Raw genomic sequence first — 13,393 nt, 5'->3', positions numbered from 1 at the left:
CTTTCAAATGTTCTGATATCCTCTTGTAGATCTAGAGAATACACAGAAGTGTAAGGCTGTGTGCATGCCCAGGAAAGACCTGGGAGGACCCCAACTTCTCACTTCTGGCTGACTGCAAACCCTGTGCAAGCAAGGAAGCAAAGGTAAAGGCATGAACGTTAAAGGCATGCCCCCAAAACATGAAGTCCCTGGCAAAGGGGGAAAGACTTATTGGCTCAAAGCATTAAGGAAATCAACCAATAACTAGTTCACTAGTTGACCGCTAAGGTCACTGAATGGAGACCTCCGTGGCTGCACACTATGAAGAAATTTATTAGTTCAGGTAAGTCACTAAACAATAAACAACAACAGTAAGAAACACCAGCAACAACCAACTGTGAGTTACAGGTGGGAGGTCTGGTTTCCAGAGTTGCCACATTGTATCATCTAATGTATCTAATGTTTTTCACAACAACAAAAAATATGTGACATGCAGGAAAATACGGCCCATACATGGAGGAAAAATTGAACAGAAACAGCCTGAAGGGTTCAGATGTTGGACTTACCAAATCAGATATTTACAAAATCAATAGAGATAATCTAGATCAAGGAGTCTGAGACTTAATGAGATTAATGACTTACATAATGACCAACATCAGTGTTCAAAGGAGACTATGAATTTGGATTTTCAACTCGGACTATTTCGCAGAATGAGTGCATTCAATTTTAAGCATCTGTGTGTATACAAATATAAAAATATATATGTTCATTTTTTTAAAAACTAATAATAAAACACATGGAATTATTTGAAAATATTTTAAATAGTCCTTATTTTTTAATCTCTCTTTCAGGCCCTCCTGTTAATGTCACATGCAACATATTCATAAACAGCTTTGGCTCTATCGCTGAGACAACCATGGTAGGCATGTTTACTTTGTGACAAGTTTCACACTGGAGTAATTTGTGATTACGTAAATGACAAATTTTCTGTTAGTGTTATGTAATTTAAAGCCAAAGTTAATATAATAAGATTCTTAAAAATAAAATTACTGGTATAATTAAGTTGCAATCAACTGCAGGTAATAACGTTTCATTTGGAGACTGTATATTAGAGAATAAATGTAAGTGAAAACAAGATTGATTTTCCCATTTTGGTAATTAAATATTGAGTCTCAAATTAAAACTAAAGTTTTACCATTTAAATTATTTCTTTTCAATGCTCTTTAATAACCAAACAGAAACATAGGAGCAAATAGTTTCATGTTCAATTATTCTGTATGTTTATAATGTGTTTACAGTATTATGTTAAGTATTTTATTTGATTACTTTTCCAAATAAATACAGTATTTGCTGAAATAACATAAATATTTTGTGAATAGTGGTACATGCTTTACTTTATTGAAACTCATTAACAGAGACTTCATTAGTATGTAATCAAGAACATTTTATATAATGAAATTATTAAAGCCAAAAAAATCATCATTACAGACCAAATTTATTCTGATTTGGATTTTATAACATTCTCTAAAGATCATGCTTTGCACTGCAGCTTTTCTTGTGCATTTCAGCTGAAATAAAAGGCATAGATAGACTCATGAATCTCTCAATATCTGTAAAATTGTCTAGCAGACAAGTTTTTTTTTAAATTGAAACTATGTATGGTGGTTTTTAAGTTACCTAGAATTATACTCCACTCCTAAATTTAGCAAGTATAATTTGCATTAATTTTCAAAGTTGATTTTAGCTAAAATAGGATGTGAAATACTTAAAGATTTATTAGCTTCCAAAGCCATTATTAAGCATCGATTTATGCTCATTGGGCATATCTCAGAATGACCTGATAGCAAATTTTCTAAGGAAAAATAATCTAATATGTAAATTATTATGGGTGGACATAAAGGTGTGTGTATGTATACATGTGCATGCACGTGTCTGTGTAAAGAATCTATCTTAACAGGAAGAGAATTTATTGAGGAATCTTTATAAAAAATTTCTCTTTTCCTCATGTGTGTAATATTTAGTCATTTGGTGGCATCTCTGTGGTTTTATCAAACAATATAATATAACTGCAATAAAAGTATCAGTGAAGAAGAACTGAATTTACATATTTGGGCATTATATAGAATTATCTTAACTACATTGTATACATTAACATGAATGTGTGTTTGTTTGTGTAAACAGAAAAAATGCATACCATTTTCTTGCTTAACCACAGTGTTGTTCCCATGCAATTCTGACTCTAAAATGACTGTAATCTTGTTTAAGGCTTTGACACATTCTGGATTCTCACTGAGTATTTGGTTCTGATTTATATCCTGCATTTGTATTACTGGGAAGAAAAATTTTCATCTACGCTTCAAGATTCTTTTGGCTGGTTTAAGAATTAAATTGACATGAGACAGCTAACAGAGGAGAATCCAATTTAATAGCATACATAAACACAAGAGATTCCAAAGACAAGCAAAATGTGGTATATATGCCTTTCTGAACTAGGGAGAAAGAGATAGTCTGGGACTGCAAATGGAAGGAAAACAATTCATAGGAAGGTGAAACAGAATAAATGTTTGGTGAACAATTGTTTGCTGGACCATTCAGAAACAATTGACCATTGAGAGGACTTTGATTAAATAGGCCTTGCCAGGTTCCTACCTATTCACCAGGCCTAGTTCATATTATACCTATGGTTATCTATGGTGCTAGCTTCCTTCTTGGAACAGGTCCTCTATCTAAATTCTTTTAGCCAGTTAGCAAAAAGAAAAACTTCTTGAGTTTTCTTTTTCTTAAAAAAAAAAACCTAAAATAATTCATATACCAAAGAGACACATTTTGGGGTGGAAAATTCTGCACCTCTACTGTACATTCTTAGTCCAAATCATATTTAAAGATGAAGGAATCTCTGCTTTTTTTCTACTTAGGCTTTCCAAATTGTATTTTGAGCCCTGGCAACTTGTTCACTTTAATAGCTGCTATACAAACTGTATAATCTCAAAACCCTAAAAATATGTTTATACTTTCTCTTTTGCAAAACTGTTTCCACAAAATACTGCCAGCAGCAATAGTTTGAAAAAATTTACAGCCTTACTTGTCTTTGCGGGATGGAGGAAAAGACTTGGGAAAAAAAGAAAAGACATGGACAGATTTCCTTCTCATTAAAACCAGAAAGATTGTCAGGTTATTTGAGGGTCTTTGCTTTTTATAATGCAGTTCAACAGTCTATTACTAAATGGCTGTAGCACATGATCTAGAGGATGACTGCACCAGCTAAATTTCTTACCTGTAATAATTTTAGACTCCCTTTATAAAATAATATTACACAGAAAGCTTGCAGAATATTGCAAATACAGTTTCTCAGTGACTCTTACTCAGTTTTATTTCCTTTCTCTAACATAGAAATCCTTTTCATTCCTACATATTCTATCATAATGTGTTTTTTTGAAGTCATTTTTAGCATGTATCACTTTCCTCTTCAGAATCGCAAGCAACATCAATGAACATTAATCAAACATCTCGGAGGTTAAGTATTGTAAAATTTACTATGCTCATCTTGGTATCTTTCTTTTTAGTCTTCTAAACTTTTAAACAGGTGATGTTACTTCTATTAATATAATCAGATTCAATATCTGTAGAATTTTTAATGGTATCAGATAGAAAAGCTGCAACATGGTGTCCACACACATAGAAATGGAGAAAATTAAAACTTATTATTATATTTCTATCTTAAGATTCATAGAATACTTTCCTACCACTTGATTAACTTGATAAATTTTATTCACAGTTTCTACCATCTGTAGAAAACTTTGTAGTTCTGTAGCTAAACTTTGTCCATTAGTTTATTTGCTGTAATATTATTTTAATTTGTTTTTATAGAAGTATCTATAGATTCTTAAAAATATTTACATTTCTTATATAGCTTACTTTTTAAAAAAAGATTATTTATTTATTTGAGAGAGAGATCACACAAGTAGGCAGAGAGGCAGGCAGAGAGAGAGAGGGGGAAAGCAGGCTCCCTGCTGAGCAGAGAACCCAATGCAGGGCTCGATTCCAGGATCCTGAGATCATGACCTAAGCCTAAGGCAGAGGTTTAACCCACTGAACCACCCAGGCTCCCCTACTTCTGTTTTTATAATACAAATAGTGTAATTCAACTAAGACAATATATTAAAATTGTGAGGATGGAATTTCAAATTACATATGTTTATGGCTATCTTTGCACCTGAGATCTCATATCTAAAATAAATCTGAATAAATCTCCCAATCTATAGATCTGCACTTAACAAAGACCTTAATTGTCTTCAATGTTTGTTTACTGACCAAAAATATTAAGCTCCTTCTGCTGGTCTACTTTCTCACAATTTTCTCTCTCCCCATCTTAAAATTCATTTGTTCCATTTGAGGTAATTCTTTCTTTCTTTTTTTTTTTTTAAAGATTTTATTTATTTATTTGTCAGAGAGAGAGAGGGAAAGAGAGCAAGCACAGGCAGACAGAACGGCAGGCAGAGGCAGAGGGAGAAGCAGGCTTCCTGCCGAGCAAGGAGCCCGATGTGGGACTCGATCCCAGGACGCTGAGATCATGACCTGAGCTGAAAGCAGAGGCTTAGCCCACTGAGCCACCCAGGCGCCCTCAAGTTCACATTCTTGATTTCACAACTATTAGAAACCAAAGTTCTTGAAAAATAAATAAATAAATAAATAAATTCAAGATGAAACTGGTTTACCACCATCAGAGTCATTCCTGTTCCCCTTTTGTAACATGGCCTTGATAAGGGACATGCATCTGTCCTGCCATCTAAACTTGTGGTAACAAAGGAGCTCATTCATGATTGTTTTTATTGCTTCTACGAGGGGAGCTTAAGCTCTCTCCATTAATGTGACTCCTGCAAACCTGTTAGGAGTTCTGGAGAAGGCTTAAATGCCAGGATGAAAGCATTTGTAAGTTGGGTTTTTTTAAGAAACAAACAAACAAACTTATTTATGAATGTAGTAATTTGGGTGTGTGTAGATAGCAGTGTCTCAAACTGCATATATATTTAGGCTTACCCTCCTATCTTCAGAAAGCAGATGGCTCTCCATCTTGTTACACATATGTTAGAGAGTTAGAGAACTGCTCGGCTATGTGCCTTAAGTCAATATTTACTCATTGAACCATTACTTGTCACTAGTGCTGGTAGAAAGACTTATTTTTACAAAATAAAACAAAAAAGATTATATATTTTGATGTAATCATTTTTCAGGTGTCTGTAGACAGATGTATGGTAGGGTTGGATAAGAGTATCTGAAGTTCTGCTGTGATCTCAAACTATACATTTTCTCAGTTTTTCACATAAGTGATGCATTCATACTTTAGTTGCAATAATAATCATACATAGGTAGATGCTACTTTGAATGGTTAGATCATTATAATCTCCAAAGAAATCTAAGCCAGTATGGCATACAAAATTTATAGTGTCCATTTTCAGATTCTTAATGGAAAATCCTACACATTCTTTTTTTATAAGTATATTTTTATCAAATAATATTGCTTTTATCAAATAGAGTTATTACCTGTGCAAAAGGGAATATAAGTTACATTCATGTGTCTATCATCTTAAGAAATTAAACATTAAAAATAAGTTAAAGCTGACCATGTCCTCTTGCCCCAAACACTGCCTCCCTACCTTTCCAACAAAGCTTTGTTCCTGAACTTGATATCAAGAGATAAAATTCCATTCTACAATTATGAAAACATGAACAAAACAGCCATACTGTAGTGTCCACTTGTAATTTGATTTTCTGGTTCAAATTTATGTTTTTTGACATAAGCCTTTGACTCTTCCGTTCATTTTCATTTCAGGAAGTATTCCATATTGTATTTATATTATACTTATTCATTCTACATTTGCTGGACATTTTGATGTTTTTAATGTTTTTACTCCTACAAAACTCTGGATTGAAAAATTATTGCACATTTTCTTCTAATATGCATATGCAAATATTCTATAGGGTATATACCCAGGAGTGGAATTATTTGGTCCAAGGTTATATTCTCAGAAGTGAAACTATTTGACTCAAATATTACTAAATTGTGCTCCAAAGTGGGCATTCTGTCTTAAACACCTACTATTAATTTTATTAGATTTTCTATTGTTTTACATCTCCCATAATTAATATTTACTCCCTCTGGATATAATTGCCATTATTATGTACTTTTTTAATTAATAGTGTGGTTACATGTTTTTCTTGAAAAATTTTTTTTCCTTGTCATTTTCATGTCCTTTGTGCAGAATGCCTTTTTGTCTTTTCTCATTTATGCTTGTTTGCTTTTATAATGTACACACCAACCTACACTACTCACACACAGATATATTATTCTGAAGAATGCTCTGTTACATGCATTTTAAATAGCAATTTTGCTTTTTTTCCAGTGTGTTCATGATGTCTTTTGATGTATAAATTATTTTAATTTTAATTTACAAAATCTAACCTAGTTTTTACTCACTGGTTTGTGCTTTGTCTGAAGAAATCCTTCTCTCATCCAAGTTCATAAAAACATTTTCTATATTTTCTCCTAAAAACATTTTGCTTTTCCTATTTAGGTTTCAGTCCACCTGGAATTTTGTGCAGTTGTATACATATATATGATATGCAGTAGATATTTATTTTTTATTTCACAATTGAATAATGACTTCTACTAATTTACAATTGTACCTCTGTCATATATATTCACATATATTCATACATATCCATATGTATTGAATGAGTCTGTTTCAGAATTCTTAATTTTGTCCCAATGGTCAATGCACCAATATTGTAGTTTTCTTTAATATAGCTTTAAACTGGAGTTGATATTTAGTAGGACAACTTTCCAAACATACACTTTATTCTTTTTCAAAGTATTCTTGACTCTTCTTGGAAGTTTGTTTTTTCATATACATTTTAGAATTATCTTGTCAAGTTCCACAAAATAAACTTGAATTGACTATATTAAATTGTTTTGAGAGAACTGTCACCTTAAAATATTGAGTCCCCACTGAGCACGGGGCCCACCAGAGAGCTCGCAGAGCTTGATCTCACAACCCGGAGATCATTACCTGAGCCAAAATCGAATCAGACACTTAACCCCATCCATGAATATAATGTATCTCTCTTTTTACTTAAATATTAGTATTATTCAACAAAACATATAATTTCTCATAAATTCCTTGCATATATTTTGATATTAATAAATTCTCCTTTATTTTTAAAAATGTATTTTAAAATAGCAAAATTTTAGTTATATTTTCTAATTATTGCTAGTATATAGGAATATGATTGTTTTTTATATTGTTTTAATATGCTTTCATGTTAGCCCTAAGACTTTCCAGTTCCCTCATGCAATCGTTTTGTCTAGCAATAATATGTTAATTTGGTCCTCTTGGTCCGTATATGCTTTCCATCTTTTACTTGTCTTGCTGTTTTAGCAAAAACAGTATTGAGTGAAATTTATATTGTTCCCTGGCATTAAGGGGGATATTTCTAACATTTCCAAAATACATAGATGTTTGTTTGAGTTTGTTATAGATATCCTTTACCAGAATTAGGGGAGAACACAGAAATGTTCTGGAGAACACAGAAATCATTAACTACAAAACAACCCCCAAAATGGGCATTAATCTTCTAATCCATGAACCAGTGTATCAAATTATTTGTCTTCAGTTATTCTCAGCTACATTTTTTTAGAGTTTGTCAGATACTTTATTTTTTCCTAAGTATTGATGTGTGGTTATATAATTTTTAAAAATAATTTTTACTCTAGAATAGTTTCAGATCTACAGAAAACTTACAAAGATTGTTTGGAGGGCCCCCATACCTCCTTCCCACTGTCCTCTCTTATTAGCATTTTTCATTAGTATGATACATTTGTCACAACAAATGAACAAACATTTGATACATTATTATTAACTGAAATCTATACATTTTTTAGTATTTCCTTATTACTTCTAATGTCTTTTTTCTGTCCCAGGACCAATCTGGGATACTATGTTAAATTTTGGTGTCATGTTTCCTTACACTTTCCTTGTATTTTATGGCCTTAACAGTTTCGAGTATGGGTCAGGTGCTTTGTGGAATATCTCTCGGTTGACATTTTTCTTATGACTAGGCTGGAATCATGAGATTTGGGAAGGAGGACCACAGAGGTAAAGTGCTATTGCCCTTACTTTATATCCAGGGTGTGTACTATGACTTAGGACCATATATACTCTCATTAGCAAGGACTTGTCCGACTTCACTACTATAATATTAATCCCCTTTTCACCTTCTCCATACAGTATTCTTTGGGAGAGCAGTGCACAGACTATACTTAAGGATAGGGGAGAATTATTTTCCACCCCCTTGGGGGATCATATCTGCGTATTATTAGGCATTTGTCTATGTAAGACATTTATCCATCCTTCTGCATTTATTTGTCCAATGATTTTTTTTTATTATGTTCAGTTAGCCAACATATAGTACATCATTAGTTTTTGATGTAGGTGTTCAGCAGTTCATTAGTTGCATATAATACCCAGTGCTCATCACAACACATGCCTTCCTTTATACCCATCATCCTGGTACCCCATCTCCCCACCACCCCTCCCTTCGGTAACCCTCAGTTTATTTCCCGGAGTCCAGTGATTTATTTATACCAGTATGGGTTCATGGATATTGATTTTACACTTTGGGTTATAGTTCAATACTACATTATCTACGATGTTCAAATCATTCCAGTTTTGGACATTGGGTGCTCATTCAGTTGACAGAATTCTGTGTCCTATTCACGTATCCCCATCATTTTGGTTTTATGTACTTTCTTGCATCCTGCCACCACAAGATGTTCCAGACTCATCTTGTATATGCCCTGCTCCAGCCCTAGAATCAGCAATTTCTCCAAGGATCCCTGGTACCTTTTATTGAAGAACAGTATTAGAAACCCGGATCTGGTTACTAGGTATGGTCATTGCTACACAGGTGTCATTGTTTCTAGGCTCTCCCAGCATACAGAGCTTAGAAATGTGTGGATGTATGTGTGTGCAAATGTTATAATTTAAATTTTATTTTTCAATTGTTTCTATGAATATGTAGACAATTATATCTTGGAATATGGACATATATCCTGAGAATTTGATAATCTAGGTAGTTCCAGTAGTAGTCTGCCAATTTCTTTGTATTTTCTATGAATATGTTCAACAAACTGTCAAGACATTTATACATCTTCCTTTCTAGTCTTTATGATTTAAATCTCTCTTCCTCCCTCTCTCCTTTTCTTCCTTTTTCACTCCTATCTTATTGCACTGGTTCACAAGTCCTGTAAAATGATAAATAAAATGGATAGAGAAAGACCACTTTTTTTTTCTTTCTGATGTCAGTGAAGAGGATGCAATATTTTGCAATTAAGAATGGTATTGGGGTGACTGGGTGGCTCATTTGGTTAGGCATCTGCCTTCAACTCAGGTCATGACCCAGGTTCCTGGGATCCAGCCCCTCCCCCCTGCTTAGTGGGGAGTCTGCTTCTCTCTCTCCTTCTGCTGCTCCCCCTGCTCGTCCTCTCTGTCTCTCTCTGTAAAATAAATAAATAAAATCTTATTTTAAAAAAAAGAATGGTAGTAACTGGGGTGCCTTTGTGGCTTAGTTAATTGAGTATCTGCCATTAGCTCAGGTCATGATCCCAGGGTCCTGGGATTTAATCCCATGTTGGGGTTCCTGTTCAGTGGGGAGCCTGCTTCTCTCTCTATTCTCACACACTGCTCATGCTTGTGCTCTCTCTGAAGTAAATAAAATCTTTAAAAAAAAATGGTATTAGCTATAGATTTCTCCTAAGTTCTCTTTATCAGACAGAGGAAGGTTTCTTCCATTACTTGTATACTGAGTTGTTTTTGTTTTTTGTTTGGTTTTGTTTTTGTTTTTTTAGTCACAAACAGGCATTAAACTTTATCCAGTGCTATCTCAGCATTCATGGAAATGACTGACTTTTCTCTTTCATTCTGTTAGTATTATGGGTTATATTTAAATCAATCAAATATATATTGATTTTCAAGTAGAAAATCATCTTTGTAGTTCTGGAATAAATCCCATTTGATCATAATTGATTCATCTTTTTATTTATTGCTGGATTTAATTTTCTGATATTTGGTTTAGGATTTTTGATGCTATATTCATTTTGGATATTGAATTATAATTTTCTTGCATTGTCAAGAGCAGTATGTGGTATCAGTATTATACTAGCTTCAAAAAAATTAGTTGGGAAATATTCATTCTTTAAGTATTTGGTAAAATTTACTAGTAATGCCATTTGTGCTGGTCATTCTACTTGGGGAAAGATTAAAATTATAGATTCTATTCTTGAACAGAGGACTATTCACTTTTTCTACTGTGTACACTTTGTAAAGGTTTTGTTTTTTTAAGAAATTTTTCCATTTCTTTAAAAATTTCAAATTATTGACATTACAATTCCATATCATTTCATCTGAGGGGATCTTGCTAATGGCACCATTTTCATTCCTTTCATTAATCTTTCTGCTTTAGCTCTTCTTTTTCTTAGTTTACATATGGATTTCTTTTATTCGCTAGGAATTTTTCCTTCTTTCTAAATCTATGATTGATATTAATCTTTTAAGAATAATAATACTCAATTTTTATCTCAGCATTTGTTCTTTCTGTAAAACCTATTACACTGAATATTCAGTACTTCATTCTCTCAATCAGAATTTCTATCTCTTTATATTTCTGTGCTGCACATTCCCTCAACTTAAGAATTGTGACTGATAAATTATTGGAAATCCATAAAAATCCCCCAAAAGCTGAAATTTCATATCAATCCATTTTAGATTACTTCATAGCAAATACCTCAATGACTTACATAAAGGCAATTCATTCACACACTATGATGATGGTAAGTTTTTCTTATACTACTTTATTTGGCTTTTAAAGATGACATTTAACTCCTTGTATTTATTTAACAAAGAGACTTCATTGACATCTTATTATTTTATCCAGTTTAGTTTTAAGTGTTATTCATCTTTTTAATATTCTGTTTAAATCCATCGACATTTATTTAGAATTTTTTGATTATAGACTCCATAGAGCAGCAATCCACTCTGCAATATTCATTATTATACCATTAACAACTGGGATAATCCTTAGCACAAAGTAGGTCTTAAATATATATTGTTGAATATATGTATACATGTATTCTGGCTAACAAAGAGTATTTTTTCCAGAAAGAAAACTTTGCTACTGTGTCCTTGTCACAGTGTAAATCTTTTTGTTATTTGTATTGCTTTGCAATATGATCTATTTTTTTTTTTAATTTTTACTTATGTATTTGAGAGAGAGAGAGCATGAGCGCACAAGTGGGGGGAGGGGCAGAGGGAGAGAGAGAAACAGACTCTGCTGAGCAAGGATCCCAATGTGGGGCTTGATTCCAGGATCCTGAGATCATGACCTGAGCCAAAGTGAGACACTTAATAGATCTCAGCCACCCCGGCACCCCCAATATGACCTATTTTTGCAGTTCTGAGTTCTGGTCACTGTTTTAAATTGGTGCCACAACCTCTTTAACATGAGCTAAGTAACTAATTGTATAATCAAGTTATTGTTTTCTAACTTTGCTCAAATAAACATGGCTTTTTTATTCAAAAATTTCCTTGCAAAAAAAAAAAAATTTCCTTGCAATTTTATCTTTCCTCAAAAAGCATTTGCTTCTTCAGCCGTATTGATAGAGAGATAGGTTCATTAAAATGTTAAAATTTTATATGGGGGAACCTGGGTGGCTTAGGCAATTAAGCATCTGACTCTTGATTTTGGCTTGGGTCCTAATCTCAGGGTTGTGAGATCGATTCCCACAATGGGCTCTGTGCTGAACCTGAATCTCTCCCTTTCCCTCTGCCTTTACCCCTACCCAACTAGCACATGCACATGTGTGGACACGTGCTCTTTTTTTGGCTCTCTCTAAAAAAAAATTGTATGGAGAGTTCTTTATGATAAGAAATTAGAGCTCCTATTTTATAGTGCTTATGTAATTAAGAATTATGTTTAAAAATCTAAAATACCAAGTAGCAAAAATTTCAGATATTAACTAGGTTTAACCGTATTTTTTAAGTGACAATTAGAAGGAAATATGTGTAATTTGAAGGAAAGTCCATTTTTTTCCGTCTTTTTGTAAACTGCCAAAAATGAGTCATTGGTCCTTTGTAATCTATTGTCAATGACCTAAGTACTTGTAAAGGTTTATTTAATGAGTGTCTTAGTATTCAATGACTATTCCTGTGTAATTCATATTTTTAGATTTAATAATATTAATGTAAGATATGATTAGATGGATGCTATTTCATTTCCTTTTAGGAAATCCTGCTACTCATTTAACATTAAGGTTATGTCTGTTAACATCTTATCCTCACTGTCCTATTTTTCTTACTTTGAGTAATGGGTAAAGCCTAACCAAATACAGCAATGGCATTGGTCTGAAAGATTTTTAATTTCAAGCATGATTAACCAGTGAGTGGCAGCATGAATGTGTTCCGAACTATCATTTATAAGCATGAATAAGAAATAGAGCATATTTATGGGAAAGATTGCAGAAAGATAGGTATGCATGAAGGTTACACATCCTGGTGACCCCATCAGAAATACAAATAAATCTCCGCCTTGTGTAGTCATTCACAGGAGCATCCTTATATTCACTGTGTCTCAAAAAGACAGTTTGCAGATACTGCTCACACAGGTAAAGTTTCTTATAAAGAATACCAAGAAGAATACAATTGCCTAATTATGCTGCAACATTGTTAAAATGAATATGATATTTAAAAGCATATTTCCAATTCTAAGAGGGGAAAGTGCCAAAGGCAAATGAATAAGAACAGGAAAGAAAGCTTTATGTGGAGAAGGGAATTGTCAAGTACACAATTTTGCAATTTCTCTCTTTTATTGGACCCACGTATTTTTATAGAATTTTGTAGAATTTCCTGTTACTCTGGCTATGCAGATTGAAAGGTTAATTGTATTTTGTTTATACATTTAAAATATTTGGGTTAAGAAAAAATGAGGAAGATTATAGGGGTAAATGTAGTGTCAATTTAACTCTCGTCTCTGCTTACTAAAGCTAATTTATAATGGAAAGTGACGATTATCTGCACGTGGTCCTCTCTAGAGGAAGATGTTGTATAGAATTCACTGTTACCAGATCAATTATGCCCTTGTTGGCCACCTAACATGGCATAGAAAAGACCTGATTCTCATGAACAGCTCATAGCAATGGTATTCATCTTCAAGGTATTTATTATCAGGCACCTTTTTCTAAGAGAATTTGATTTTCTAAAAGAATACTCTCCAAAATGTCATTTTAACCTCTCAAGATAAAATGGGCAGCAAGATAGGGAATTGTGTTCTCTAAGATGATTGGCACTAGTCATAATTTGTTACT

The 13,393-nt window shown here is 33.1% G+C and overlaps 1 protein-coding gene across 3 annotated transcripts in view; it reads left to right on the top strand.

Moving 5' to 3' along the window:
- GLRA3 (glycine receptor alpha 3) overlaps nucleotides 1–13,393 on the top strand; it is a 200,244-nt gene that overhangs the window by 76,150 nt on the left and 110,701 nt on the right. For all 3 annotated transcript variants that reach the window (XM_047717427.1, XM_047717426.1, XM_047717428.1), the window contains one exon: nucleotides 831–898. In XM_047717427.1, coding sequence (XP_047573383.1) covers nucleotides 831–898 — 68 coding nt within the window. The remainder of the gene's footprint in view (nucleotides 1–830; nucleotides 899–13,393) is intronic.

This window comes from Lutra lutra, chromosome 2, assembly GCF_902655055.1.
Source record: "Lutra lutra chromosome 2, mLutLut1.2, whole genome shotgun sequence".
Lineage (NCBI taxonomy): Eukaryota > Metazoa > Chordata > Mammalia > Carnivora > Mustelidae > Lutra > Lutra lutra.
Note: the sequence above shows the minus strand (reverse complement) of the source record. Positions and strands in the feature narration are given on the sequence as shown.